The 27,290-nt window shown below is 47.5% G+C and overlaps 6 protein-coding genes across 6 annotated transcripts; 4 read left to right on the forward strand and 2 right to left on the reverse strand.

Annotated features, from left to right (window-relative positions):
• Window positions 1-97: 97 nt before the first annotated feature.
• LOC112888434 (protein cornichon homolog 4) lies at window positions 98-3,444 on the reverse strand. Its single transcript, XM_025954645.1, has 4 exons — window positions 3,132-3,444; window positions 2,430-2,611; window positions 674-796; window positions 98-577 (listed from the first exon to the last, which is right to left on the reverse strand). The coding sequence occupies exons 1-4, from the start codon at window positions 3,426-3,428 to the stop codon at window positions 541-543; spliced, it is 639 nt and encodes a 212-aa protein (XP_025810430.1). The 5' UTR covers window positions 3,429-3,444; the 3' UTR covers window positions 98-540.
• A 3,595-nt stretch (window positions 3,445-7,039) lies between these two features.
• On the forward strand, window positions 7,040-9,640 carry LOC112888546. The gene is made up of 4 exons (XM_025954771.1): window positions 7,040-8,493; window positions 8,770-8,819; window positions 8,915-8,958; window positions 9,473-9,640. Exons 1-3 carry the CDS (start codon window positions 7,140-7,142, stop codon window positions 8,936-8,938), a joined length of 1,428 nt encoding a protein of 475 aa, XP_025810556.1. The 5' UTR covers window positions 7,040-7,139; the 3' UTR covers window positions 8,939-8,958; window positions 9,473-9,640.
• Window positions 9,641-9,842: 202 nt separating this feature from the next.
• On the reverse strand, window positions 9,843-10,826 carry LOC112888549 (uncharacterized protein At4g22758-like). The gene is made up of 2 exons (XM_025954775.1): window positions 10,251-10,826; window positions 9,843-10,131 (listed from the first exon to the last, which is right to left on the reverse strand). The coding sequence occupies exons 1-2, from the start codon at window positions 10,609-10,611 to the stop codon at window positions 10,043-10,045; spliced, it is 450 nt and encodes a 149-aa protein (XP_025810560.1). The 5' UTR covers window positions 10,612-10,826; the 3' UTR covers window positions 9,843-10,042.
• A 1,187-nt stretch (window positions 10,827-12,013) lies between these two features.
• LOC112888547 (BUD13 homolog) lies at window positions 12,014-16,256 on the forward strand. Its single transcript, XM_025954772.1, has 8 exons — window positions 12,014-12,532; window positions 12,641-13,610; window positions 13,697-13,761; window positions 13,868-13,923; window positions 14,439-14,542; window positions 14,660-14,732; window positions 14,831-15,011; window positions 15,869-16,256. The coding sequence occupies exons 1-8, from the start codon at window positions 12,292-12,294 to the stop codon at window positions 15,952-15,954; spliced, it is 1,776 nt and encodes a 591-aa protein (XP_025810557.1). The 5' UTR covers window positions 12,014-12,291; the 3' UTR covers window positions 15,955-16,256.
• Window positions 16,257-16,495: 239 nt separating this feature from the next.
• LOC112888548 (hypersensitive-induced response protein 4) lies at window positions 16,496-19,486 on the forward strand. The gene is made up of 5 exons (XM_025954773.1): window positions 16,496-16,870; window positions 17,587-17,707; window positions 17,789-17,880; window positions 18,552-18,648; window positions 18,867-19,486. Exons 1-5 carry the CDS (start codon window positions 16,676-16,678, stop codon window positions 19,226-19,228), a joined length of 867 nt encoding a protein of 288 aa, XP_025810558.1. The 5' UTR covers window positions 16,496-16,675; the 3' UTR covers window positions 19,229-19,486.
• A 1,320-nt stretch (window positions 19,487-20,806) lies between these two features.
• On the forward strand, window positions 20,807-27,010 carry LOC112890644. The gene is made up of 6 exons (XM_025957496.1): window positions 20,807-20,932; window positions 21,118-21,652; window positions 21,927-22,141; window positions 26,616-26,743; window positions 26,838-26,875; window positions 26,980-27,010. Exons 2-6 carry the CDS (start codon window positions 21,477-21,479, stop codon window positions 27,008-27,010), a joined length of 588 nt encoding a protein of 195 aa, XP_025813281.1. The 5' UTR covers window positions 20,807-20,932; window positions 21,118-21,476.
• Window positions 27,011-27,290: the final 280 nt, after the last annotated feature.

A 27,290-nucleotide genomic window follows, 5' to 3' on the forward strand; every position in this document is an offset into this window, starting at 1 on the left:
ACGCCATGGAACAGCAGCAAGTCGACTGCCAAATCTCCAAGTCTAAACCAGCTCCAAATCTAGAATCAGCAAATGCGCTTCCAATAGACGACTAGACTAGGGATGGCAATGACATCAAATACCGATACCGAGGGATGGCTAAACAAAAATGAACCATCAAACATGAATACATGATGGCAGCCTTGTAGGGCTCCGCAAGACCGCAATTAGAAGAAAAAAAAAGACAACTCAAACTTATGCACAAATCTGTGGAACTTGCAGTACTCCTTTGCCCCGTGACAGCTGATGCACAATCCAACACAAATAGCGGGAGTGGCTCATGATACACATGACGCATGCTATGACAGCAGGAGCTTCACTAGGTTGAACAAACAGCTAGGCATGGCACGCCAATCTTACTGTTTGAGGCATGTTCTCTATTTGCCTCACTGAACCAGAAATGGGTAGCAGATATTCAGCCTGCCATGGGCATTCTTGTGCGGTGTTACCTAACTAAAGATTGCAAGACCGGAATGAGCTACCATATCAATTTTTTTCAGCCTATTCGTCCTCCTCCGACAATACACTCCAGATCATCCTGCAGAAAAACACACAAGTGGCAGTTAGTTTCTCATTTGCTAGCTGCAGACCTGCAGTAACTGTCAAGCAATAGAGTTAGCCGTAACATCCTTACCAGAACAAGGATAGGAATAGCAGAACGATGAGACTAACTATCTTAAAAAGACGGCGCTTCTTCTCACGACCAAGTTGATTAAATATTTCCGTCACATCTACTAAATGTTGCCGCCGCTGGTACCTGCAAAGGCCATAAACATATAAATTTATTCATTGCAAATGCTGAAAGGAAACTAGATTGTTGCTTGCTTCAAGTAGTTTAATAATAGGTTGATAATTACTGTATTAACAACCAGAAAAGTTTTTGAAAACTAGACAGGTTAGCAACCATACACAGCAAGGAGAAATTACAGCGACTATATCAAATGCTAATAATCATTGACATGGTACTCTCGCTTTTGTCGCAGTTGCTTTTTTCCCCACCTTTTCTGAGCCTTGGGGGAATGAAAAAGGAATCTTCTAGGCTTAACAAGTCTACCAAGGTAAGGTATAACCCAAAACAACCAGAAGCAGAAAGGTATCCAGCCAATTCCTAGTTATACTGCTAACTGATAAGGTTTAGCTTTAAACAGCAGCAATAGAAACCAATGGCATCAGTTTTGGAAAAAAATTCATCTCAGGTCTTTCACTCTTCTTTCTTTCTTCAACACTGAAACAACCAAAAAGACTAGGAATGTTTTGACCAATGTTTTAATGACACAATTAGAAGCCGTGTAACTACTCAAATGTTTAAAGTCCTGTGACAGCTACTTGCGGACATTCGCTGACAACATGTATACAACAGTGCAATAATTATCACTATCTATGTTCGGTTTTAAGCATAAGGTGATTTGGTTGAATAAAATTAGAAGTTAGCTGCATAAGTACATTCAAGTAACAACCAAGCTCATACAGCACATGTTAGCATAGACAGTGAAGGATGTAGGGGTGCAGACTGTGGCCTTAGGTTGGCTGCAAAAGAAATATTATTTTGTTCTCAGATGAGGTACTCTATTTTTTAGTTAGAATACAAATTATGCTTTTCTGCATGCTTACAGAGCATGATGCTTTTGCAAATATTCATGAATCATGATCCAATCCCATCGTGTGATATTTATAAGATGTTCATCGTAGGCATTTTAGATGTTCCTATACAAAATAAGATATATGGAATTGCCAACATCACAACCTCGTGTGTGCAATTTAAAGAAAACACAAATGTTGACAGTTCACTATATCACTCACTAAGCACAGCCATTGTAAGTTTAACAAAAACAGCATACAGGAGGCAAAGCACCTAACCAAAGAGAATAATTTATTAACTATGTAAAAAGGTCCCTACACTCATTAATTTTTTATGTTTCCTCCTCAGTGTTAATTGCTGATAAGATGCTGAATATGCATAAATTCAAGCCAGTTAGTGTGCATATATGAGTAGCAATTGGATTAGAAAACTATCAGCTACATACCCCCTGAATCATGTAATCATCTTCAGTATGTCGTGTGTAAAGTGCCGAGCATAGAGCTAGAAGAAGAAGACACCAGCCTATAACATATGATTGTTTCAAGCCAGGAATTTGTGACCCAATAGCACGAAAGCAGCTAAATCAGTTCTAAGCACCCATTTCCTCATTTTTCTTTTGGTTCTCTATGAGTATCCAGCACGGCAGATTTTCAAACTTGTGATTGTCTGTTTACTCTATCCATATTCGGTTGATAATTCAGGAACAATGTCTAATCAACACACTGCTAACCTCATGATTTTCACATTAGTTAAAGCCTGCAGGACCATATTAGTTGTTTCAAAAGTTAGTTATGAGACAAGCAGCACTTACAGAGTATAGTTGTAGTACACCATTGGGACAGAAAGCAAGAACATCGCCCAATGCCCGGATAAGAGGAACAATACGCTCAGAAGTGCTTGCAATACGAATTCTGGCATAATCACCTTATTTATCCGAGAGGATGAATCAAACGGGTTGATATAGTCAAACTCTAAATCTGCCAAGCACATCAGCTGCAAAGGAAAAAGTAAGAACAAAATTATCAAGAATTTCAGTGTCAGTATGCTTGTCAGTAAAAACACGAGGGAAAAAACATCCAAATTCCTCCAAAAGACAACATCTGCTAGGCTAGAAAGTCTATTAAGTGTGAGCCTTGTGTAGATTCCTATCAAAGGCCACAAACTGGCAATGTAAACTATACAAAACCAAAATATATACAATGCATCGGAGATCTCGAGGCTCGACACATATATCGCACATCAACCACCAACCAGGCAACCAGTTGGAACCATCACTAGAATCTAACATCGCGACCAAATCCTGATTGCTACTCTGCCAGCCAAATTGACAACTCAAAACCAAACATTCGGATTAGCTACTCGGTCCGACCCCTAAACCACTGAAAGTCCGACTGAAACGACATGCAAATCCGCAACGACGGCCGCCTCAATTTCGCGGGGGATCGGCCAGCGAAAGATCCTACGGGTGCCCGGGCACGGATACGGATTCGGGGCGCGGGGGAGCGGCGCTGACCTGGTAGATGACGAGCACGATGAGCGCGACGACGAGGAAGAACGCGGTGAGCCACACGAACACCATCTCCGCCTTCCCCCCTAACCGACCTGGCCCTCCAGGCGGCGCGGATGCCTCGCTCTCTCGCTTTGGGGAGGCGTCCGCGGAGCCCTGGCCGAGCACGGTGGCGCCGCTGCGGCCGCCGGAGAGGTGGAGGTGGTCGGGGTGCAGGCGGGGCGGTGAGCTGGAACGCGTGGGTGGGAGGCGAGCGGGTCGGTCGGTCAGATGCTCAGATGCGTACTTCGCGAGGGGTTGCATTGCAAACCTGCAAACAGTTCGCATTGACGGCACGTGACCGTGAACTGTAAAGAGACAGAGGATGCAATAATACAAGGGTAGTTTAGTCATAATTCTCTTTCAAAAGAAATTTAGTCCTAACAATCCCTTTGTTAGGAGCTGAACCGATCCGGCGCCACAAAGTAGACAAGGATGATGAACTTGGGAAATCGCGGGGGCAATTGATATGAGCATGGCTAGTCTGCCTTTCATGCTAAATTAGATCGTTTTGATAAATATAGATAAATTGTTTGGAAGACTCCCTCCAACACTGGCTTCGGCACTCCAGCGTCCTGTAGCGCAGAGCCGGAGGAGCCAAGGAAAAGCAGCTCCGACATCTTCTTCTACTATATAGGCAAATGTAGCGGGGAGCCAAAGCCCTTTCTTTATTACTACAGGGGTGTAAATAATAGCATGGGCCGGAGCTGCTCGCACGGAGCCGTGCCAAAGACTTCCTTATCTAGATGTCTAACAAAATCTATATATCTAGATTTGTTAAAATGATATACAATTTGGAACGGATTGAGTATTAAACAGCAGTATTAATCAATAATGTGATACATGTGCTCGTTGTAATAAAAGAATCAATATATTTTTTAAAAAAAAGAAAAATCATGCTTTGCTAATTCCACGGGGGATCGACTATTCCAGCATTTCAAAAATGGTCTTAGTCCAAGTCACACCAGCAACAATTTCAATCTCGCTAAGGAATGGAACGACAACAGCACGCTCTCGGTAGGCATCCCGCTCGATGAATCCAAATTCATTCCATATGGATGGTCAGGAACAAATTTGCAGAGTCAGTTAACATAAGTTAATCTATGAGAAAAACTATAAGTATCAAACAATTACATTCCGCTACATGGTATCATCATTGTACAAGCACAGTATGGCAATGTTTAATAATATAATATAATAATATTGTATGAATAGTAATCGAAGAGATCTCCTCCTTACAATATCATATAATTAGATCGAGAATTTGAAGCTCGGATAAATAACATCAACCCTCAAACAGGAGAGGGGAGGGCTGAAAATTGAGAAGAGCACCCATAAAAAATAAGCTTTGATACGGCAGATATCAGCAACAGATGTAATATACCGTGCTCCACCGCTCTTAGTGCTCCGCCAACGCCTCTTCACTGCCCTTAAAGAAAATACATAAACAAAAAACCACCATCATAATATTTAGAACTGCAAAAGATATGGTGTACATGTTATCATGATCAATATTCATACCTTAAAAAATAACCTTAGTCTGGCCACAAAAGCTTCCTCCTGCACAATAAAGGTAACAACTATAGTAAAAAAAAAGCAACAAAAATGGTAAAGAGTTATCATGAACAAAAGAAGGAACTAAAGGGTGTTTGGTTTGGAGAGATTTATTATAAACCCCACTAATAAGTTTCTAATAAGACTCTTTTTATCCAAACATGAAGCGTTATAGGTCAGACTTACATCCATAAGCCCCATAAGCACGTAAGCCCCTCCAATGGATGCTTATGGGGCTTATTTTCTTTGGACCCCACCAAAACATCCCCTCTTTCCTCTCACTACCCTTGTCTCCCTCAACTACAGGTGCATTAATGAGATGTAGAAAAGTCATTACCAACAACAAGAGGCTTTTTATAAGCCTCTACAACCAAACACCAATTTGGACTCATAATAAGCCCCTCCAAATCAAACATCCCATTAGGCAGCTTTTAGATATACAGTAGTACGTAGGATTCATCTAGTTGCATTGCAGGCCTTGTACGTGTACTATATACAGTATCAGTTCTATCTCAAACCTTGTTCATTCTTCAATTAAATCCAACCTTGAAGATGTTTTGAATGCTATGTAATAACCAACCAAGATCATGGCCTTAAGTCCAAACCCATTTTAATAGTATGACCAAAGCTAGCAAACGAGTGATGGTCTCAGCACAGAAGCGTGTGCAGCAGTGTGCATGTTTCTCGATCTACTGTGGTAGGAAAGGAAATATTATCAATTTATAAAGATTGAACAAGCAAACAGACGTTATTGGTAATATACAAATAGCAAAACGTAGTGTTAATGTCAAAACTCTAGAGTGCTTAAATACCTGGCGTGCTCGGAACATCCATCCTCGCTGAATGGCGTACCATAACCGTTAGGAAAGACAAAGTATAGTCTATCAGCGAGCCGCCCAAAACAAACCCAACCAAAACGACACAATGCTTGTAGTTCCAACTACGATCATATATTTCGTTGGGCTCTAGTCTGGCAAAATATCTGTCCACTCTGATAGCGCCCACCACAGGCCTCCCTCGGCGTGCACACCCTGTGACTCAGAGAGTTCCAGCCCATCATGAAGCCTCCGATTCTCTGAATCCAGAGGAATTGGACCTGAAAATAGACAGCAATTGAGGTATGGCAAACACAAGTTACGGATATCATTGAGTAATGGTATTAGATAAAACTATCACCGGTCTAAAAAAAGCATTAGCAAGGGATAGTCCATATAATATGTTACATAATGTCACAATGTCAATGGTAGACAGGAAAAAGGTAAAAGGCCATTTGCAATGCAAATAGTACTGTGTGATATGAAGAAAATTACAGCAGCTTGAAGGAAGAACCTAGAACTCAAACATATGCTCTGGAAACAATGCAATTACCCCTTAGGGAGGCATTTGACATCTAGGAATAGTTCAAAGTCTTAGACTGATTGATAGAAAAGAAGTTGTAGGTGGCCTTTTGACTGGCCCCTAGTCCCTAGAGAGTTGCGAACAATCTTTTTTGGTCTTTCTTTCAATCATGTATGGTATTCAAGGAACATATATAACACATCAATCGCATACTAATTTTGTGTTGGGTTGTTTACTTTATCAACTGAAAATGACTTGATTGACCGATGTTTATTTAATTTAATTCATCCAACTCCAAAATACTGCGGTATTAATGTTGGAATATAACAGCTTAGTAATAAGAAGCTACTGATCTGATGAAAATGTGAATATTTACAAAATTTGTATTAACTAAAACTATTAAACCTAAAAAGATGAAACATATGAACTTGAATCAGTGTGTATCATGCATCCTTCACAATAGAAACCTTGGTCCCCCATAAAAACAAATCTAGACTCAGCAGTCACAAGTAGATCAACTTTGGATGTGAACCTTCTAAAATTTAGTCTTACTACTCCCACTAAGTGTTACAAGAAAAAAATGTTAATAGTCATAAAATGCATGTTTTATTTTTACAGTCATCAGCCATGGCATATTTATGATGTTCTATCCGAAGTTGCAATAACTGGACATGTTAATAGTGGAACCTGAAACCTAAAAGAAATGTCCAATAGTATAGGTGCAGGCATCAAATGGACATGCCAACTAAGACTTGCAATAAAACTGAAAGGTCACTAGATAAAATTTGTCTTTCTTCAAAATGTCTTTATTGGTGTCAACATAGCACTTGCAACAATTACTAACACCTCAGTTTTGCATTTAGGAAATTTAAGCGTGTGCACCTACCAACTTTTCGTAATCAGCAATGAAACTGCTTGCTGAAAACCTGATATCGGTGGTCCTAGGAGGATTCTCTTGTGCTGCTTTCTTCAGTTTCTCCATGTCAGCTGCTGCACACACCGACTGAAATACACAAGTCGAAGAAACTAGGCCCGAAAAATTCGGCCCACACATAAAACGCCAGCAAGGCCCACAAAAGAAAGATGGTTTGCAGCCGCCTAGGGGTTTGTGGATCGGAATCGAAGACGAAGTCGAACAGGGAGGGAGAGGGGAGTCGGAGAGCCGGCGAGCGGAGCGATCCAATGGCAACGCCGTCCGTCCCGACGTTCATTCGGGAGCCGAAATTCTTGGTTGCCCCCGAGCTTCCCGAGATGGGGCCCCGATACCCGGAGTGGATCCTCCTCTCGACGCGCGCCTACATCTCCGACCGCGTCAACGCGGCGACCGTCGCTTGCAGCAACACCAGCGACGGCCACCCTATCCAGGTCTCTCTCTTCGCTGCTACCCCGCCCGCAGTATCCCACCTCTGCGTCCACTGCCCCGGCAGAGAGACCCACCAATTTAGCGACAACCCCGGGGTCATCTTCTCCCGGGACGATCTGATACTGCTCAATGTCTCCTTTGCCTGCGGCGACATGACCGACTTCTTCGTTTACAAGGCTGGCCCCAAGACCCCCTCGCTCGTCCGGATCGCAATTCCAGATCTCAGCATCTCAAGCTTCCTCAACACCGGGATCGTGTGCTGCGGCGCCGACCACTTCGCGGTGGCTGCTCTCATAGCAGACTACATGACTGACATGTTCGAGTTGTCCGTCTTCAATTCCAAGACTCGGGTGTGGGAGACCAGGCTGCTGCCGCTGGAGCCGTCGGAATCGCTTTGCCATCCTGCTGAGCTTAGCTTCTTCCCAAGCAAGGTGATCCCGCTGGAAGGTTCCCTCTTGGGATGGGTCGACCTGTGGAACGGTATCCTGCTGTGCGATATTCTTTCGGATAACCCCAAGCTCCACTACGTCCCAATGCCTAAGCCGATGCCAGGCAATGTGGCTCTTAAAGGAGAGGGCGAGCCAAAATGTTATAGAGATGTCATTGGCTGTGGGGACCTGATCAAGGTAGTTGAGGTGGACTACGAATATAATGGCACTGAAGTCGCCGATATCAACAGCTACGTACCTGAAGAATGGACACTTGTCACACTAACTCGAAGGCTTGATTCGAGGGAGTGGAAAAGAGGCCATGAGGTGAACATTGGGGATATAACAGTCTCTCAAGACTTTTATGGGCATACAGATGTGTTGCCTCGGTTCTGTGAGAATGGAACCCCATCCTTGAAGAAAATGCCACTCGGCTTCCCAACTTTGTGTGAATGGAACAACATGGTGTACTTTATGTGCAAGGTTAGCCTCATGGACTACAATGGTTGGGTGGTTGCTGTTGACATGAACTCAAACAAGTTGCAAGCAGTATCCAGTTTTTGTGGAGCGACCTTGCCTGGGTTCTCGACAGCATACTATCCAAGCTCGTTTACAAAGTATCTCAACAACAGCGGCGCGCGCCCAGGTATATATTGCTTCCAATTTGAATGATAATGATGGTTCACTTGCTTTCGCATTTTTGGAGTTTGGATGTATCATATAAGTGGGGTTAAATTTACCATAAATATGTTCATCATGTTAAGTTCGAATCATGTGCAAGGTGTGTTCAATTCGTACCACACGGAATGACAACTATCTGTTGAACAATGACCATAAAGTTTTTTTCTCTATCCTGTTAATTTGATATGTAACTGTACCTAAATAAGAACAAGCTTAAGTTTGCTTTTTTTTTTTCCTTCAGAAATTGAGCTAAATGCCCAAACCTCTGATGGTCTAGCAAGCACCGATACGGTATGTGTTCTCACTACAGAAAAGCCTTTCATTTTTCGCCTTTACATGTGGACTCTTTTGTTTGCACGTTATTACAATCATTCTTTTCCATACAGGAGGACTCCTCCGTCGATGATTAGACATTTCTGGATATCCCAAGGTACTTATTGCTTATACCATTCTAACTAGGGCATATGATGTTTTATCCATGTTTATTTTCCATGCCCGGCCCGTAGTGCTATGTAGTTCCTGCTTAGTTCCTGCAAAAAGGGCTGCATGCTTACAATGCAGAACAAAATGATGAAAGCTATAGTTTTGATAGTTCAAATACAAAATAGAAACAACTATTTCACAATGTAAATATATTGTCGTAATCTCTCAAGAAAAAGAAAGAAACAATGCTGTTGTGGACAATAGGGCAGCTTCCACTGTCCTTACAAAAGAGTCTTCAGTTCTTTGTCTTTTTGGTGTCTCTGTTCTTACTTTTCGCTGTTTTTCTCTTCCTGGCTGTGGGTCCTTGAATGTATTAAGTATTTCTATTTGGTGCTTAGTATGCTAGTTCTGATAGTTAAACTATTTCAGCATGTTCCTTTTTATTTTAGTTTTTCAATGACACTGTCTATTTTCCGTTTTTGATCATACCTTATACCTTCTGTTCACTTTTCTCTTTGCAGCCTAGCCTCGTAAGGGGGGAAGTGAAGAAACTTTCGTATGGCATGCTCTGATGGATGGATTGTGGCTTCAGTGGGACTTGGCCCCCTGTCTAAAAAGAAGTGAATGTGCATCTTTATTATAGCGAACGCTTTCCTTTGCATAAATATTTGCATGCTTGTTTTGTTTTACTAGCTGGTATTTTCATGTGAATCCATGATGGCGTTGTGAAAACTCGAGAGATCATTATCAGTTACGCGGCGCGTCGTACCGGCGACCTTGACTAGTAGGCGTAGCGAACCGCAGGTATCCGACCGCGCCGCCGATTAACTGGCCGTGGCCGCCGGCCATGCCATGACCGGCGCGTCTCGCATAGCAGGCGTCAGGTAAACAGAGGCCAGGAAGAAGAAGCAGCAGCTTGGGCGGGATCCACATGGGAACATAATCACATACCCACCCATTCTCTACAAATTTGAACTTTGAAAAGGAAAATCAAGGTGCCTCGCTCGATGTGGTTCAGGTTAACTTAACCTCTGCTGCTAGCTACTGTAACTTGCAATCTGCTACGGCGATGTGATGCTTGGTCGATCAAATCAAGCCCACGCAGCGGCTGGGGATCTCCGGGCGCAGAGGAAGAAGTTGCGAGACCCCAGATCCACGACCTTCTCCTCGGGACTCAAACCTGACAAAATCCCAAAGATCGATCAATGTTAGAATGCGAAGATTACTGATTCTGAATTCAGAACAAAGTTCTTCAGGGGAAAAAAAATCATATGACTAAGCTCGAGTTCGCGCACTCACTCTCGAGGGAGTACTTGGAGAAATGCAGCTCGAAGCCGTCGGCCGGGTCGCCGCCGCCCGCCGCGCCCCCGGGCTGGAGCGGCGGCCGGTGGCCCTCGCGCGCGTAGGCCGCGACGGCGGCGCGCACGAGGTCGGCCACGGTGGCGTCGGCGCCCAGCACGAGGTGCACGGGCCACAGGCTCCGGTCCACCGTCACGTTCACCAGCAGCCGCGTCAGCCGCCTGTCCGCCGCCGCCAGGCGTCGCGGCGCGGTGCGCTCCAGCAGGCGCGGGCAGTGCGGGTGATCCGCCGGCTCCCCGCCGCCGCCGCCTCGGTGCGCCGTCGGCGGCGCCAGCGCCTGCGTCGAGCCGCTCGCCGGCATGCCGGGCCGCTGGTCCTTCTAACCGTTGGTTGGAGACGGGAACGCGAGATCGATCTAGACGAACTGAGCGCGAACGTGCAGGTGCGGTGGTCCTGGTGCTGGTGGTGACTGGTGATGGTGGGCGCGGGAGGATATAGGAGGAGAAGATGCATGGCCGGGCCGGCACGGGGGAGATAGTTGGGTTGGCGCGGCTGATGGTTGGTTACGGTCGCCGTCTCGCCGGGTGACGCGGCTCCCGTATCCCGTCCACGTGGGCCGGCCGCCGGCGATCGGATACTCCCGTGTTCGTGGCCAATTGAGCCATGGATTCTACCACCACCACTACATGCCTCTGATGGCCTCATCGTGGCTTGGGGCGAGCCACGTGGCCGGCTCATTAACCAGCTCATCATCAGTAAAATTATTTTTTTTGGGAAGCAAAGACAATAAACTACTACATGTAATAATTCACGGTCGCTGATAGGTGGCTGCAAAATTGAAGAGCTGTTGCCATCGCAAAGGAGCCTGGACTCGGCGTCCGCGCGCGTGGAAGCTTCACGTGAGGGGAGGACGCGAATGCGACGCGCGACGGCGCGGCGCGGCGCGGGGTCGCCGGCCCGGGCCTGCCACGACGCTCGCCTAGCAGCGGTAGGCTCGTGTCCGCGTCACCGAGCGAGAGTTGGTTACCCGGGGGAGGCGCTGCCTGCCCGCCTACGGCGACGAGCTTGGCTGTCCGAGGAGGAGACGAGACGCCTGAACGAACTGATGAACCGGTCGCGTCGCGCTCGCGGCCGCGCCGAACGGGGCTACATGTCCACTTCCGCCTGCTCGGCGTGGCGGCGGTCCTGAGTTCTGATCGGATCAGGCGGGCGCAACGGAGTGGAGGCCGTCGCTTTTCGTTTCTCCCTCCGGCGGGCGGCGGGGTCGGGAGCATCCCGACTCCTCTCGAACCTGCCGTGGACTGACCCTGGGGGGTGTCGCGCCGCGGCCGAGGTCCAGACTCCAGAGCGGGGGAGGACGGCGAGGCTTCTTTCGCCCAGGAGCCGGGTCCGGGTCGCAGTTTGGCACAGAACGAGCACGGGAGGACACCCTGACACCACGCGCGGCCCACGTGCTGGCGCGCCGTGGCGACGTCGTGCACGGCAGCTGCTGTGCTGCTAGTCCTTGGCAAGTCCACGGTGACGCGCTCGACTGGATCTCGACAGCTCTCGACCTCAGAAAAAATTCTCATTTTAATCCAGAAAAAAGCCGAAATTTATACGGAAATGATTTGTGATGGGCCGAAAACCTGAAACCTACATCATCATCCTGGGTGGTGGTCGACTTGTGGTATACAAAGCCCATCACGGTCCGGCCCGTATATTCTTTTCCCTCTCAGCCGTCGATCGACCTTCTTCCCTTTCCATGTTAACGAAGCCGGCCCGGCCCAGGAGACGAGTCCACGCGCTCCCTCCGCCTCGAGAGCCTCTCGCATCTCTCCGACCCCGTCAGGCACCGCCGCACCGGTCGTCGCCGGCGCGAGGGACTTGCGCGGTGTGTCGCGCACGGCTGCTGCGGCAGGTGGGCGGAGCAGGATAGCGCCGGCCGCTCGGCTAACCAGCCACCACTTCGGGTAGGCAGCTGATTCACTCCCGTCTATTGGCTTTGCTTTCGGGGATTGGGGATCCGGCACCGCATCACCGGAAAGGGGGGCTGCCAACCATGGCGGCGAGGCATCCGCCGCCGTCGTCCGCCTCCGCTCCCGCTGGGGGGCTCTCCATGAAGGAGTACCTCAAGAGGTACCAGTCGAGCCCGGGCGCCGACGGGGACCAGAAGAAGGCGAAGAAGAAGACGAAGAAGAAGCCCAAGCCCGCAGCCGGTGGAGGCGGGGTGCTCATCGTCGACGAGGACCCCGTGTGGCAGAAGCCCGTGCAGGTGGAGGACGACGAGCCCGCGTCGTCAGGTAGGCTGCTCTTCCTGAGCCCCGAAACCCTAAATCGTAGTGCTAGTTCCGGTCTTCTGGATGGATTGGTGAGGGATCGTGAATTTGGGGTTGGGTTCGTTGTTGCAGGTGAAGACAAGCCCCTGGTGGATGAGGACATCGAGGTCAAGCGGATGCGCCGCCTGGAGGCAATACGCGCGGCGCGGCCGTACAACGCCATTGCTGAGGACGGCAGCGGGTGGGTCGCTGTGGCCGCCCCGGAGGAGCAGGCTGGTGGTTCGACCCGCCTCCGCAGGAACGACACGCCGTCGCCGGAGCGAGGAGGTGCTGGGAGCAAGGACATTTCTCCTCCGCGGCGGAGGCAGCGGCGTGACACACCCTCACCTAAGCCTGGCGATGCTGCTGGGAAGGACATGTCGCCACCGAGGCAGAGGCGGAGGCGCCAGGACACGCCATCCCCAAAGGGCAACGGTGCAGCTGATCAGGATGACATGTCACCACCACGGAAGTCTATGAGGCAACAAGACCCCTCGCCACTGAGGAGACGTGCTCGTAATGACTCTGAGGAGCCCCAGGACCTCGAACTGCCAAGGAGGCATGTGAAACATGATTCTGAGGAGCCTCGGGATATCTCACCACCACGAAGGCGTAGGCATGACTCAGAGGAGCCCCAGGACATGCCGCCACCACGGAGGCGAATGAGGCATGATTCTGAGGAGCCCCGGGACATGCCGCCACCACGAAGGCGTAGGCATGATTCAGAGGAGCCGCAAGACCTCTCTGTACCACGTCGAAGAGCACAGCATGACTTAGAGGAGCCCAAAGACATGTCCCCTCCTCGGCGACGGAGACGGCATGATTCAGAAGAGCCCAAAGACATGGCACCACAGAGGAGGAAGCACCAGGACTCTACAAAGGTGGATGATCTGTCGCCTCCAAGAAGGAGAAATATGGGGCAGAGTCCAGAAGATGGGGACATTTCACCACCAAGGAAGGGTAAGAAGGAAGGAGCCCAAAAACAGGCGAGGAAAGCTGGACTGATGACAGCAGAGGAAGTTAAAGAGGACATCAGAAAGATTAAGGAGGATGAGATGCTCAAGTGAGTGATGACTACACATCTATGAATAGAGATGTTTGCCCATTGATTGAAACTTGTTATATATTTATTTGCTGTTTTGTTATTAGGTTCGCAGCGCAGGATCCCTCATTGGTTGGGAAAGGTGCAAAGGCTGTATTCCGAGATAAGGAAGGTACGGCATATGCAGTATGCACAGCTTGTTCTGGTTATTTTGTTGTCTGTTTACCCATATAACCGTACTATGTTCTTGCGCTAACATTGTTTGTGATGTTTTCCAGGGAAACGGATAAGTGAAGAAGAGATGCGCAAGTCAAAGGAATCTGAAAAGCCGAAGGTAGATAGATATTCTTCTTGAACCTCTATTTTCTAGTCATCTGTGTCTGTATCTTCTGAAATATTCTGTGATGCATGGAATTTCCCATGTGGTTCTACCATAAGTATATAGATTAGGGAGCACAATTTTCCACATTTATCTGTCTTGAGTCTTGATATTGTGGTAAATTAGGACATATTTCTTGCATTTTGTTTTTTAAAAAAGTGAAACCTGTCATGAAACTTATCTTTCCTTCCACCAGTACCATAAAGAGCAATTGTTTCTAAGCACCGATTTTAAGCTGTTCATATGAGAGAGAATGTACAGTAGGATATCGAGTTACCTACTAAACAATATATTTGTGCAGCTTCCCCCACCTAGTACCTATAAATGTTACAGTCAGAACAGACTTGAAGCTTATTGCTGGCATTATGATAAATTTGTCCTCTCCCATACTAGTTGTAACTATGTCTAATCAAAAGCAAGTTCCTTGTTTTAGCTTTTAAAATGACCAATGTTGTACTCATCATGGGCAGGAAATACATATAGAATGGGGTAAAGGATTGGCACAGAAGCGAGAAGCTGAGGCTAGATTTAAAGAGCTTGAAGCTGAGAAGAGTAAACCATTTGCTCGAACAAGGTACTTGACAGATGTTGCCTATCTGTGTTTTTTTCCCTCATTTCTTTGTTTAATTAGGTGTGTATCTGTCTGAACTTCCCTTGCATGTATTTGACGGTTTGCTGATTCTCCTTGTAGGGATGACCCTGAGCTTGACTCTATGCTAAAAAACAGAATCCGATGGGGTGATCCTATGGCTCACCTTGTCAAGGTAACTGCGATTTGATTGGAGTGGCTTGGTCGAACCTGTTGAACACCATTTGTCTATTTCTTCTGGACAATTGCTGATATTGTGCTAATTTATTGCAGCGGAAAGATCCAGAATTTCTCCTTGAAGACTTTGGAGACGATGAAAAGATGAAAGAATCTGGTTTCATAGTTCCCCAAAATATACCTAGTTACAGTTGGCTGAAACGTGGAGTAGATCCCCCTCCAAATCGTTATGGCATAAAGCCTGGGCGTCACTGGGATGGTGTGGATCGCAGTAATGGTATGTACCTTACAATTTGACTACCAATTTTAGCTTATAACCTCATGTCCTCATGCAGCATGCAAGTAGCAAAAGGTTTACCTAAGTTTGAATTTGTGATATCAATACCTTCCTGCTTAGAGTCATCTATCACATATGCAGGCTGGTATCAGTGTATCACTAATCAGAGCACAACCATAGTCTGGGCTGCTTCACTTCACTTTTCTGTTGAGCCTTTCTTAATGTTCCTTTTAAGAGATTGTAGCAAATTAGTCAATTTACAAGAGCATAGCAATAGCTGAAACTTCATCATTTTAACCTGCCCAACTAGTCATATGTGCTAGGTGTCTGTTACCTCACACAATTAATATGTTTGTTCATTTGCATATCTTGTGGGTTTATTTATCAGCAAACTTTCTTGTATGATCGCATCCATGAGTTTTGTTGACCTTGGCAGAACATGGCAATATGTCCATCAACTAACTACATGCCCATATAAGAAACATGTGGTTTTGAGCTTTAACACAAAATCTGTGAAATTCTGTACGAGCGCTAATGTCAATGAAGTTATTAACTTGAGAGCTCTTTTCTGTCATTGAGAGAATATTAAATTTCAAACAAGATATGTTTGCCTGCATGGGTTGTTTAAACTGGGTTTGGTTGTTAACGAATAGATGAACATGTTTGGAGAGGAGAGGACCTCTGAAAATATTTGCTTTCTGTTTTTCCGTTGTATGCTAATCTTCACGTTCAATAGGCCACAGCTTAGTTTGGGGATTTGCACAGCATATCTTGTGTGTATTTTAAAATTGCTGACCTTCGGGCTAATTTGGCATGCACCTGGCACAAGTTCTAAATTTATTCCCATTTCTTTCCAGGATTTGAGAAGGACATGTTCAAGCTAAAGAACGAGAAGCAAGCAATGGAGCAAGAGGCCTATCTTTGGTCTGTATCAGATATGTGAGCCCATCTGCTGTTCCAGGACTACTTGTGGTCTAAAAGGAAGAACCGAAGGCTACTCTTCAAACGATTTTTTACAGAAAAATGACAGCACTGGTGGATGCTGTACAGCTGGAGTAGCTCTAATATTTTGCTGATAGCTCAATGAGGCAGCATTTTTTATACCTGTATTTGTTGAAACTTGTTACTCATACCTTTTTGTTGCCCTTCACATTTTGTAATATAGACGACCGTGCTGCAAAGACGCGGTTTTTGGACAAGTACAAAAGATGAGATTTCACTGCTACTTTCTGCTTTCGATGTGAATAGTTTGTCTTGGCAGTTGTCTCTGTTTTGAATCTTGGAAGATTTGGAGTCTCTGAGTCCGCATTTGTCTTATCAATATGGAACCAGGAAACCGCAGGGTCATTACCCAGTTCGTCACGCTAAGTCCGTGACATCGATCAAGATCAATATTCTGTTCCCTTTTGGTTTTTGATCGGAAACGTCCTGCCGTTTTGACCGAACCGCTGTCCACAAGTCCGGTCGCGATTTTTATTTATCGACGCGGCAGTCAGATCGCGCCGCGTAATCGCATATAGCCCAAGCAAACCTTCGTTCGAGTTGGAGACTCGCAAGCGGAGAACAGAGGGGACACGCAGGCAAGGGCGGTGCCGCCAGCGCGAGATCGAGGGATTCCCCCGCCGACGCGACGCCGTTAGAGGGCGGCGCCGAGGGAACTCGAGATGGTGAGCGCGTTCTTCGTGTTCTGCGGGTGCGTGGACCAGGCGAGCGTGGCGGTGGTGGAGAGGTGGGGGCGCTTCTTCCGCCTCGCCGAGCCGGGCCTCCACTTCTTCAACCCCTTCGCCGGGGAGTGCGTCGCGGGGTCCCTCACCACCCGCGTGCAGTCCCTCGACGTCCGCGTCGAGACCAAGACCAAGGTTTGCCGGTTCTTCCCCCCGTCTGTTCTGTTCTAGGCTGTGTAGCTCCCCTCCCCAATCCTGATCACGCGCCGTGTTGCTAGATAGATTTGGTCTTGGTCCCGTCTGTTCCAGTCCGATTACCTGTGTTAGACCTGTTGAAATTGATCAAGCGCGGCGCGGGGGGTTCAGTCCTGGAATTCACCTGTGCTCGGCGAAGAATTTGCCCAGCTGTGTCCGGTTCCCATCAGTACTTGTGCTAGATTGTCGGTTTAGTTTTTGGGATCGTATGAAATTGCATCATGCTGTGGACTGGGGGTATCCTTTTGGTTGCAGAACTCCAGGTCCAGGATACGGTTATGCTTTACCGTGCAAAGGGAATTGGAATCACTTTACATGGTCTGTGGAGTAGTGGTAGCCTGTTCTCCCTGTAGATTAGTGGGGGACTCTGGGATATTGGAAGAACATCATTGATGACATTATCCGACAAGTGAAATTTGAGTTTCTGTGTAGTAAAATTTGTGAGCTGTGGAGTAACTGATCCGGAAGCTGCAGTTGTTCTGCAGTGACACGGATTCAACCCACTCCTTTTTCGTGCTAGATTTGGAAGTGTGGCTGTAACAACAATAAATCACATATGCCAACCATGTGTCAGGTAGTTGAAGTGAAATACTAAATAGTTTTCTATGGTACTTGTTTCTTGTTGAAATAATTGGTGGCATGCTTTTCCTTTGCAGGATAATGTCTTCGTCCAGCTGATTTGCACAATTCAATATCGTGTTGTCAAGGAAAACGCTGACGATGCATTCTATGAGTTGCAGAATCCCCAACAGCAAATTCAGGCCTACGTCTTTGATGGTGAATTATTAATACTGACCTAGTTATTTTGTACCGTTTCTCAGTATAAGCTCACGCTTTTATTTTTTCTTGATAAAATAGTTGTTCGGGCCATAGTTCCAAGAATGAATTTGGATGATCTTTTCGAGCAAAAGAATGATGTGGCAAAAGCTGTTCTGGAGGAGCTTGAAAAGGTAATTTAAAGGCCAGTTTTTACCGGTAGTCTGTGATTGCCTCAAAATTATTGATTCACACATACTAGTGCAGTGACACATCTGACCTTGTTTTTGTTTCACCTGTTGCATGTATTGCTCATTCATGGTGCATAGTTTCATGTATTCAGTACATTCTGCTTATACTCTGCTTTTAATTAGCAATCTGTTCTCTGACCACCCTATCATAGTCTTTATCAGTTTGCCCCTTTGTATTCTCACAGTTTGCTTTGGTTCAGTACATCCTAATCATGCTATTTTGTTGCCTCTGGCCCACTTTATTTTCAGTATGGGTTTAACATGTCTATTAAAAGGAATGCCATCCCGATTTGAAACATATAAGCGTCGGATAGGTCCGTAATACAATTTGATGGAATTTGGTCGTGTGACAAGCACTGCATTGATATTTAGATAAGTGACATGCTTAATGATTTTGAACACTATGCTTGTTTCTGATAAAATCGGAACCTTATTTGGTTGATATTCACCCCATATTTTATTGGATTTGTACTGTTTAGTTTCTCCCAAAACCTTGTTTCCTCTGCATCATTTAATGTTAAGTATTTGAGGTTAACCAATGTTCTACCTTTTTCTTGGACGCAGTGTCTATTCTGTCGTTCTTCACATATAAATAAATTCTTGTTGCTGTTCAGGTGATGGGAGATTATGGTTACAGCATTGAGCACATTCTCATGGTTGATATCATTCCTGATGCTGCTGTGCGCAAAGCAATGAATGAGATAAATGCAGGTATTGTGCCGTTTTTCTACATGCAGAACTGCTTCCAGGTTATACAGCTTGTGAAATGTTAACTGAACTCTGTTTATGAAGTTAAAACATAATGTTGCTTTTGTATGCTATCCTTTTATAGACATGCTTCCTTTTAGTTTTCATCTAATGTCTGGCTTTAAGTAGCATTTTCAACCATTTGCATATGTGCTCAGTTAACTGATTAACTCCTATTGCAGCCCAAAGGCTTCAGCTGGCAAGCGTCTACAAAGGAGAAGCAGAGAAGATTCTGTTGGTGAAGAAGGCGGAGGCAGAAGCAGAGGCAAAATATCTCTCTGGTGTCGGCATTGCCAAGCAGCGGCAAGCTATAACTGACGGCCTCAGGGAGAACATCCTGAACTTCTCGCACTCGGTGTCGGGCACCAGCGCCAAGGAAGTCATGGACCTGATCATGGTCACGCAGTACTTTGACACCATCAAGGAGCTCGGGGAAGGCTCGAAGAACACCACGGTGTTTATCCCCCATGGCCCGGGCCACGTGAGGGACATCAGCGAGCAGATCCGGGACGGCATGATGCAGGCCTCGAGCAGCAACGTGTAGACCACTTGTTCACGTGGGCACACACGGCTCTGGAGACGCCTCAGCTCGGGATGAGCCTCGAGCTAATCTGTTTATAGTATTAGGTTATTAGTGGTAAATAACGAGTGCTAGGACTTTCGGCTTGGCATCTGGAGTTGTATGCGGTCCTAAAACTAGCATGAGATAATGTACGGGCCGTACGCGTTTTTGCATGCTCTTTTAGCTACAAGTTATACAGTGATCTGCCCTTTTAGATAATGTAAAGCGCTTGAGTTGATACGTGGGTGTGCATTTTTGTCTGTGCAGAATACAAGTGAACTGGAGCATTATGATGGTTGCAAAATCTCTCTCCTGTAATCTTGCATGTTTGTTGCTGGCAAAGGCACAGAAGAGACTTTCAAGATTTTGTCGTGCCACTGGATGGCCTGTTTGTCTCGCTGCAGCAGATTGCTGGCTGTGCTCACCAGTAGCAGAGCTGGGACCAGATTACGCAAAAAGTGCAAAACGCTGCAGATGCAAGAGGAGGCATCTTCTTCTCGTATGGGGTTGTTCCATTCTCATCACAGAACCGAGGCAACACATCTGTACGCCCATAAAAGTCTTGAGAGGCTGTTACATCCCCAATGTCGAGCTCATGGCCTCTTTCCCACTCGCTCAAATCAAGCCTCCGAGTCAGTGTGACAAGTGTCCATTCTTCGGGTATGTATGTAGCTGCTGGGTATCGGTGACTACAGTGGCACTATATTTGTAGTCCACCTCGACTACCTTGATCAGGTCTCCACAGCCAGTGACATTTCTACAACATGTTGGCTCGCCCCCCTCGTCTTCAAGACCCTCATTGCCTAGCATCGGCGTAGGCATTGGGATATGTACTGGAGCTTGGGGTTCTCGGAGAGAACATCGCACAGCAGGATGCCCCTCCACAGATCGACCCATCCCAGGAGAAGACAACCCCGGGGTTGTCGCTGAACTGGTGGCTCTCTCTGCCGGGGCAGTGGACGCAGAGGTGGGAGACGGCGGCTGGGGTGGCGGCGAAGAGGGAGACCTGGACGAGGTGGCCGTCGCTGGTGTGGCTGCGAGCGGCGGTCGCCGCGTTGACGCGGTCGGAGATGTAGGCGCTCCTCGCGAGGAAGATCCACTCCGGGCAGCGGGGCCCCGTCTCGGGGAGCTCGGGGGCAACGAAGGATGCCGCGTCCCCCATGGCCGTGATTCGGGATGGACGGCGTTGCAATTGATGAGATCTGGGTCTCGTGCTGGCCTCTGTCTACCTGACGCCTCCTGGCTGGTGGCTCGCGCGCGAGTACGAGGCGCCGCGGCCGGCGGCTTCCGCCACGATGGCGACCGCCGTCGTCGCGCACCGGCGCGTCGTCTGCCTCGAGGTTTGACTTGAGTCGTGGCAGCCCTTTTCCCCTATTGGGCTGGCAGGTACCAAATGGCCGGCCCATAAGCAGCGCGGCGTGGACGGGGCTGGGCTGGACAACGAGACCCAGTCGCACACCAAACGATCCAAGCGCGACACGAGAAGGATCCGTGCGGTCCAGCCCAAATTAAAACTTTCGGCCTCGAGGTTTCCAGGGCTGCGCGACGCTAGTCGATTCACGCGCGTTTCCCGGCCACCGGCGGCGAGATCAAGCAAGCATCTTCTCTTCTCATCAGCAAAGAAGAGGATCCAGTGCGAGGATCATTGCGAGAGAAATTCACCAGTTTCTAATCATCAATGTCAGTGTGAGTGCCTGGCCTCCCTACCTAATGTCTTTTCAGCAGCACGAGGATCAGAGGTCCGGCCGGAATCGCCGCCATGCATTGATGCAGATTTCTTTTGAGGAGGTTCATGCAGATTTCTGGAACGCGGATCTCGTAAGGCCCTCTGCAGTCTATACCGATCGATTATTTCCCCCATCTTCATCCAGGTTGACGAACTTGCGGCCGCTGTTGCCGACTCTGCATCCGCGCTGACTCTGCAAGAGGCGGACGCTCCATCCTCGTCGGGGCAGGAGGAGGAGTTGCTCCCATCATCGGAAATCACTTCCAGTCCAGGGACACTGCCGCCGCATAGCACCACCGATGGATCCTCGAGCTCCTTCCCATCCAGCGAGGAGGAGCTTGCGGCAGGTGCTGCCGGGTCTACATCGTCTGAACAATTGAGCGCTGCCAGTCCAAGTAGTGTGCTGCGTTTGCATGCCACGGCTGAGGAGTCTTCAACATCGGCTTCATTTGTCGGGCCTTCCATTCTGTTGTCTACACCTCGAATTGGTACCAGGACTTTTACATGAGGACGGATCGGAAGGGATATCTCCACATGTATCCTGATCTGGGCGGACCGTTTGGAAGCTTCCAGGAAGCTGAAGCTGCTATCAACCGCTATCTCGACGAACGGCGGCTCCTAGAAATGTACAACTTCTACACTCTGCTCTACCTTCATCTCTCCATTGCAAGCATTGGTCAGTAATAAATAATAGGAAAAACCTATGCATCTCTCCGTACTATACTCTGTGTTTCTAGTAAAGTGCTAATCATGTAGAATGCTCTGATGTGAATTAGATGCCAGAAGCCATCTGAAGATCCTCGTGTGGAGTGGCTTATTAAACAAGCTCTTTACTATCCCGATGGCACGCCAAAGAGAGACCCCAATGCACCATCGAAGAATTCCAAGGATCACATGCGTCACTTGGTTAAAGCTTTATCGGACCAGTATAATGATCATCACAATCTTTGCAAGGTTCAACCCCCACCCCTCCTTTCACCCAACACATGAACTCAAAGATTTTGTGAGCTGGGACTGGGTGTATGAGAACGCTAAGACTTACTATCATTTTAACTTCACAACGAAGGCGAACAAAGCTGATGACGTCAATCTATTCTTTGCTGAAGTGATGTGGATAAAAATTGGTTATGCGGTCACCTGTTGTTGCGTGATCACACCTAATGATCATGGTATTCCATACTTTTATTCCACATTAACTTCGCGATTCACATGGTATTGGCCGGTATGAATAATATTACATGGTTGCACACTTTTGCATCTCATTACAAGACACCTCTTGAATATGTACAAGCTTACTGCAACAGGATGTTGCGATACAATTCGTGGCTTTCGCTAACTGGAACTTACCTGTTGATGTAGTTGTGAATTTGTAGCAGAGTGTTGGATATGATCTCCAGTTGTCTAATATATAGTATTACTACTTTGTTTGTCCTATATGATCATCAGGGCCGTCCCGGGGAAATTCGAGGCCATGTACGAAACTAAAAAATGAGGCCTACTAGTCTAGAAAAAATAAGGCCAAATGTATGATATAACGTAGTATGTAGTACATCGCAATAAGATATATCAAAAATGGTACCTATGTTGTATAATCTTCACTGTTATTGCCTATTTGAGTATTTGTGTTGTCACGGAGAGCTCCCTCAACTTCAACATTATTTTCTAGATGATCTATAGGATCATTGTCAGGCGTTGGATTATCAGATGACTCTTGTCACCGTTTTGTAATAAACCTATCCATAGCTCCTTGCTGAGATTGGATTAATTTCTCTATTCTTTGTTTTTTCTTACGCTTTTGCGAACCCGATTCAAATTTTCTAGAATGATTTGTAGAAGACATGGCTTCAATCTTTGAACACTATTCCTGTAGGTGTAGGTGTCTAGATGAAAAGATCAAAAGAACAACATTTAGAGATCGACCCACTACTCATTATGAATGAATTGAAAAAAATGAATGATTAATATTACCTTCAGCCTTCAGGGCCTCAGCACCTCGCTCGCTGTTGCCGTCAGGTCGTCACTCTCGGTCGCTTGCGAATTCGTGATATGCGGCCGGCGGCTGAGGGAATCAAGGCGATGGCGGCGGACGTGGAGACCTAACTGATGGGAATTGGGATAGACAATTGCCGATCGGGAACTGTCCAGTGGCCGGTCGAAGTCATTTTCTATTGGGCTAGTTCGCTGCCATGTGAAGCGTCCCCCCCATCAGGGAAGACTTAAAAGTGATGCTTTATCAGTCCCAGGAGGCTGATAACACTTTTATTACATCAGATGGTACATCACCGTACAACTCTACGCGGTAATGGGTAGTGAAGCGCCACTATCATGAGGATTACAACTAAAACCCACACTACTACACTAGCTACGAAAAGAGGGTCATCAGAGTCTTGTGCCATGCGGAACTCTAGCGGTGGCCCTAACCACAGGCAAGACTGGGTGCAGGATGAAACCCTACTCGACGTCTTCGGGGAGGTAGTGTGGGTCTTCTGCTGTAAAAAGTAAGAATGGGGTGAGTACAAACGTACTCAGCAAGTCCAATCTCTCCCCAGGGGGGGCATAACAGAAATCAATGCACAGGACAGTCCAAGGATAAAGTTAGGGTTCATTTGCGGAAAACTCGGTTGTATGCAAAGGTCCGTTTAAAGAAAATATTTTTCAAAACCAGTTTTTAAGTACCAAGGAGCACATAATGTTGATCCACACGGGATCCAAGTTTTAAGCTGCTACCGGACTCTCCGTCCGCCGTAGCACACGGCATAACTGCTGGACACTTTCCAAATAACCCACACCAGTCCAACCATTCCCAGAGAGAAACTCTAGTTATGTGACCACACCATAACTTGCCCAATACCGTGGGCACGGCTATTCGAATAGATTTTAACTCTGCAGAGATGTGCAACTTTACCCACAGGTGTACCACAGCACGATCACCTTAGTATCGGTGCAGATCCCAACAAAGCCATTATCCACCTTAGCTAGACCTGACTAGCCACCACGGGATCCATCAAGGGGTCATTCGACCTATCTCCGAGGTTTAACCGGGGCATAAGTCACACAGAGCTTATCCCTTCTCCTTGATCACCCGTTGCTCTCAGCTCTCCTGATGGCTATCAGACTAACTAGTGGGATTTATGCTAAGCCGTTGCCCATACAACGGTCAAGTGGTTTGCACGACAGGAAGCTAGGTGAGATGACACATCAACTCGGTCCTTAGGGGTGACAAGATGGATATCTCCCGTCCTTGCCCAACTACACAGGTACGAGCACACCAACGGCAACTCGCACAGAAACGCCATCCATCCTGTCTAACTCATCTTTCAAAACCATATTTTATCTCTTCCCACACACACACTCACACTTTTGTTTATAAAACAGGTAGTCAAGGAATAGTCATCACAAAACAAGGGATGGTTATCACAAAACAAGGGTGGCTATCCTACCATGTATTCTCAAGCAAAACCATGTATTTTTATAAAACAGGCCAACGGGTTGTGTTCATAAAAACTAGGACAGAAACATGCATCAAAGGGCGGGATTGAACTTGCCATCTTCAAATCCTTCTGGAAGGTCCTGATCGAAGCACTGTCCTTCGAGTTTGGGGTCGCGAAACTGGTCCTCGTTCGCTTGCTCACAGACGGATTCTCCCTCGTTCACACCGTGTTCTACGACGCATACAAACAAGCACACAATCAAGCGAATGAACTAGAAGCTTTTATCATTGCGCTCGAATCGGAAACAATTGAGTTATAAAGATAGGAGCAATATTCCTGGGCGGTTTCCTAATGACACGACCAGAACTATGCTAGAAAGGGCATGGTAAAGTTTCAGGTTGATCGGAGGGTGTTTGGCGCATGAAATAACGAGTTAAAGAGGGGTTCAGGGGTTGAACACGGGTCCAGGGGCTCATTTGAAAATAGATATGTAGTAGAAGGGTCTTGGTTGTAAATTCAAAAAAAAATTTGGGGCATGTTAGAAAGGTGTAGGGGTTTATTTGATATTAGGTTTACATGACGGGGGTTGTTTTCCTAAATAACTAGGAGCAGAAGGGTTAGCAGTTAAAAGTGGCACAAGGGGGGGTTCTTTTGGGGAAAAGAGATAGGACCAGAGGTTTTTTTTTGGCAAACTGCCACCTTCTTCCTCCTCTCCCCACGGGAAACAGAGGGGGAGATACCGGGCGGCAGCGGCGGTCAGTTCGGCCGGCCCGAGCCCCGGCGGTGGTCGTAGAGGGGGGGGGGAAGAAGGAGGAAGGCGAGGGGGTTTGATTCCCGGCCTTACCTCGGGCCGGGGCGGCATGAGGATGCGGGGCGACGAAAGCGGGCGGCAGCGGTCTCGGGAGCTCGGCGGGGCGGCGCTGGGGTCTCAGAGAGGGAGCTAGGAGCGGTGGTGGAGACTGTGGGGGAGATGAGCTGCGCGAGGGGCCGATTTATAGGGGAGTAAGGTGGTGGGAAGGAGGGGGACCGAGCGGTGGCGGCCGGCGGGCAGTGCGGGGCGCCATTAATGGCGCTCCAGCTGCTTGCGGCCGTCGTGGAGCGGCGTGCGGGCGGCGGGGTCGGCATAGGGTAGGCGGCGTTGTGCGGCTTGTCAACGGGGGGTGCGGCGAGTAGTGCCGCTCGCGTCACGCGTGGGCGCGCACAGGTGTGGTCGGCGGCAAAGGCAGGGCGCGCATGTGGCCCTGCGGGAGCCCGGGCGCCGAGGCGGCGAGCGGGATGCGGCGCGCGGCCGTCCTGTCGACGAGCGGCGCGGCGGGTGGTGCGGCACGCGGTGCACGCGGGACGAGCGCGTGCTCGCGCGGCACGGTAGAGAACGGCAAGCGGCGCGGCGGGGCGTGCGCGAGGGAAGGGGGCGACGTGGCTCGGAAGCCGGAGGCCGGGCAGCGCGGCCGTGTGGCGTTCGGGAGCAGAGGAAGGAGAGAGGAGAAGGGAGGAGAAGGGAGGAGGAGGGAAAAGGAAGGAAAAAGAAAAGGGAGGGAAAGAAAAGGAAAAAGAAAAGGGGAGGAAAAGAAAAGAGAAGGAGAAAGAAAGGAAAATGGGGAAAAAGAAAAGGAAAAGAAGAAATGGTGGAAGGAAAAAGGGGAAAGAGAGAAAGGGAGAAAAAAAGGGGGTGACGCGCGCTGGCGATATTCGCGGCGGCGACCGCGGCTGGTCGGCCACGCGCGCGCGACGTTCGCACGCTGCGGGAGGAGAAAGGGGGGGCGTGACAGCGGTCGGATTCGGGTGTCGGTTCGGGGTTCCGGGGAATTAGGGCTTCGACAAAAAGGTTTCTGAAAAAGATATTTTTAGCGTATGATTTTTTTGGTAAATTTTTCCGGGATGTCACACCATGTCTTGCTAATGGCTCAAAGGCCAATGCTGCTGCTGAGTGCTGTGTGTATCTATCTATGTATAAAGTACTCTATGCTTGGAGGCACATAGGATTTGGAGGCCCTGCGCGGTCGCTCTTCCTGCACATGCCCAGGGACGGCCTTGATGATCATTAATCTTCTGCTTTATGTTTTTGTTCTACCTTAAAACCAGCTTGTGCACAAGACTGTGGTAATAAGCATACAATTTTCAGTACCTCCAATCGCCAATCTATTGTTCAAATATGTTTATGTATGGTTTGTTATCTGACTGTTAGATGACAATACCTGCTTTCCTTTTGAAGGTTGTTGCTATGGTTGCACTAGTACTAAGCAGAAGATTATACACCCAAATAATAATCGTGCATACATTGGAGGGCATGTGTGGGGAAATATGCCATTTGGAGGTGATGACTCTAGTGATGATGAGGATGTATGGTGATTTAGTTCCTTTTTCGTTCATGATAACTCTACCATTTTGCTGCTTTCTTTCTTTCTTTACTATAGTTGTTTCCTTTATTGTGCAGGATGAGGCTTTTGTGGCCAGACTAAGGTTTTTTTTAAGGTATGGATATTGATTACGATAACATGTACACCATATCTTTTGCAGTTCGGAATATTATGATGCTGTTTTTTCTTTAATATTTTCTTGTTATGTCTTTTCTTTAGGGGCAGTGAAGAGGCGTTGGCGGACAATTAAGAGCAGTGGAGCATGTTGTATTACATCTGTTACCGATAGCGCCGTGTCAAAGTTTAATCTTTATGGGTGCTCGTCTCAGTTTTTAGCCCTCCCTCTGCTGTGTGAGGGTTGTTTTTGTTTATTTGAGTCTCAAATTCTCGATCCAATTATATGATACTGTAATAAGGCGGAAGATCTCTCTTCTGTTACCATTTAGATAATATTATTATATTATTAAACAATGTCATACTATGCATGCACAATGATGATACCAGGTAACGGAATGTAATTGCTTAATACT

Source organism: Panicum hallii, chromosome 4 (assembly GCF_002211085.1).
Source record: "Panicum hallii strain FIL2 chromosome 4, PHallii_v3.1, whole genome shotgun sequence".
NCBI classification, from domain to species: domain Eukaryota; kingdom Viridiplantae; phylum Streptophyta; class Magnoliopsida; order Poales; family Poaceae; genus Panicum; species Panicum hallii.

Bases quoted from the DNA above. Each gene is read 5' to 3' on its own strand.
- LOC112888547 (XM_025954772.1), top strand. From the start codon at position 12,292: ATGGCGGCGAGGCATCCGCCGCCGTCGTCCGCCTCCGCTCCCGCTGGG. The intron at 13,762-13,867 runs GTACGGCATATG...GATGTTTTCCAG, and splicing joins TGTATTCCGAGATAAGGAAG to GGAAACGGATAAGTGAAGAA. The intron at 14,733-14,830 runs GTAACTGCGATT...AATTTATTGCAG, and splicing joins CTATGGCTCACCTTGTCAAG to CGGAAAGATCCAGAATTTCT.
- LOC112890644 (XM_025957496.1), top strand. From the start codon at position 21,477: ATGAGGACGGATCGGAAGGGATATCTCCACATGTATCCTGATCTGGGC. The intron at 22,142-26,615 runs GTATTCCATACT...TTCCTTTTGAAG, and splicing joins GATCACACCTAATGATCATG to GTTGTTGCTATGGTTGCACT. The intron at 26,744-26,837 runs GTATGGTGATTT...TTTATTGTGCAG, and splicing joins ACTCTAGTGATGATGAGGAT to GATGAGGCTTTTGTGGCCAG.
- LOC112888548 (XM_025954773.1), top strand. From the start codon at position 16,676: ATGGTGAGCGCGTTCTTCGTGTTCTGCGGGTGCGTGGACCAGGCGAGC. The intron at 16,871-17,586 runs GTTTGCCGGTTC...TTTCCTTTGCAG, and splicing joins GCGTCGAGACCAAGACCAAG to GATAATGTCTTCGTCCAGCT. The intron at 18,649-18,866 runs GTATTGTGCCGT...CTCCTATTGCAG, and splicing joins AATGAATGAGATAAATGCAG to CCCAAAGGCTTCAGCTGGCA.
- LOC112888434 (XM_025954645.1), bottom strand. From the start codon at position 3,428: ATGCAACCCCTCGCGAAGTACGCATCTGAGCATCTGACCGACCGACCC. The intron at 797-2,429 runs GTAAGTGCTGCT...TGGCCTTTGCAG, and splicing joins GTGTACTACAACTATACTCT to GTACCAGCGGCGGCAACATT. The intron at 578-673 runs GTAAGGATGTTA...GTTTTTCTGCAG, and splicing joins CTATTCCTATCCTTGTTCTG to GATGATCTGGAGTGTATTGT.
- LOC112888549 (XM_025954775.1), bottom strand. From the start codon at position 10,611: ATGCCGGCGAGCGGCTCGACGCAGGCGCTGGCGCCGCCGACGGCGCAC. The intron at 10,132-10,250 runs GTGAGTGCGCGA...GGATTTTGTCAG, and splicing joins CTCCAAGTACTCCCTCGAGA to GTTTGAGTCCCGAGGAGAAG.
- LOC112888546 (XM_025954771.1), top strand. From the start codon at position 7,140: ATGGTTTGCAGCCGCCTAGGGGTTTGTGGATCGGAATCGAAGACGAAG. The intron at 8,494-8,769 runs GTATATATTGCT...TTTTTCCTTCAG, and splicing joins CAACAGCGGCGCGCGCCCAG to AAATTGAGCTAAATGCCCAA. The intron at 8,820-8,914 runs GTATGTGTTCTC...TTTTCCATACAG, and splicing joins GTCTAGCAAGCACCGATACG to GAGGACTCCTCCGTCGATGA.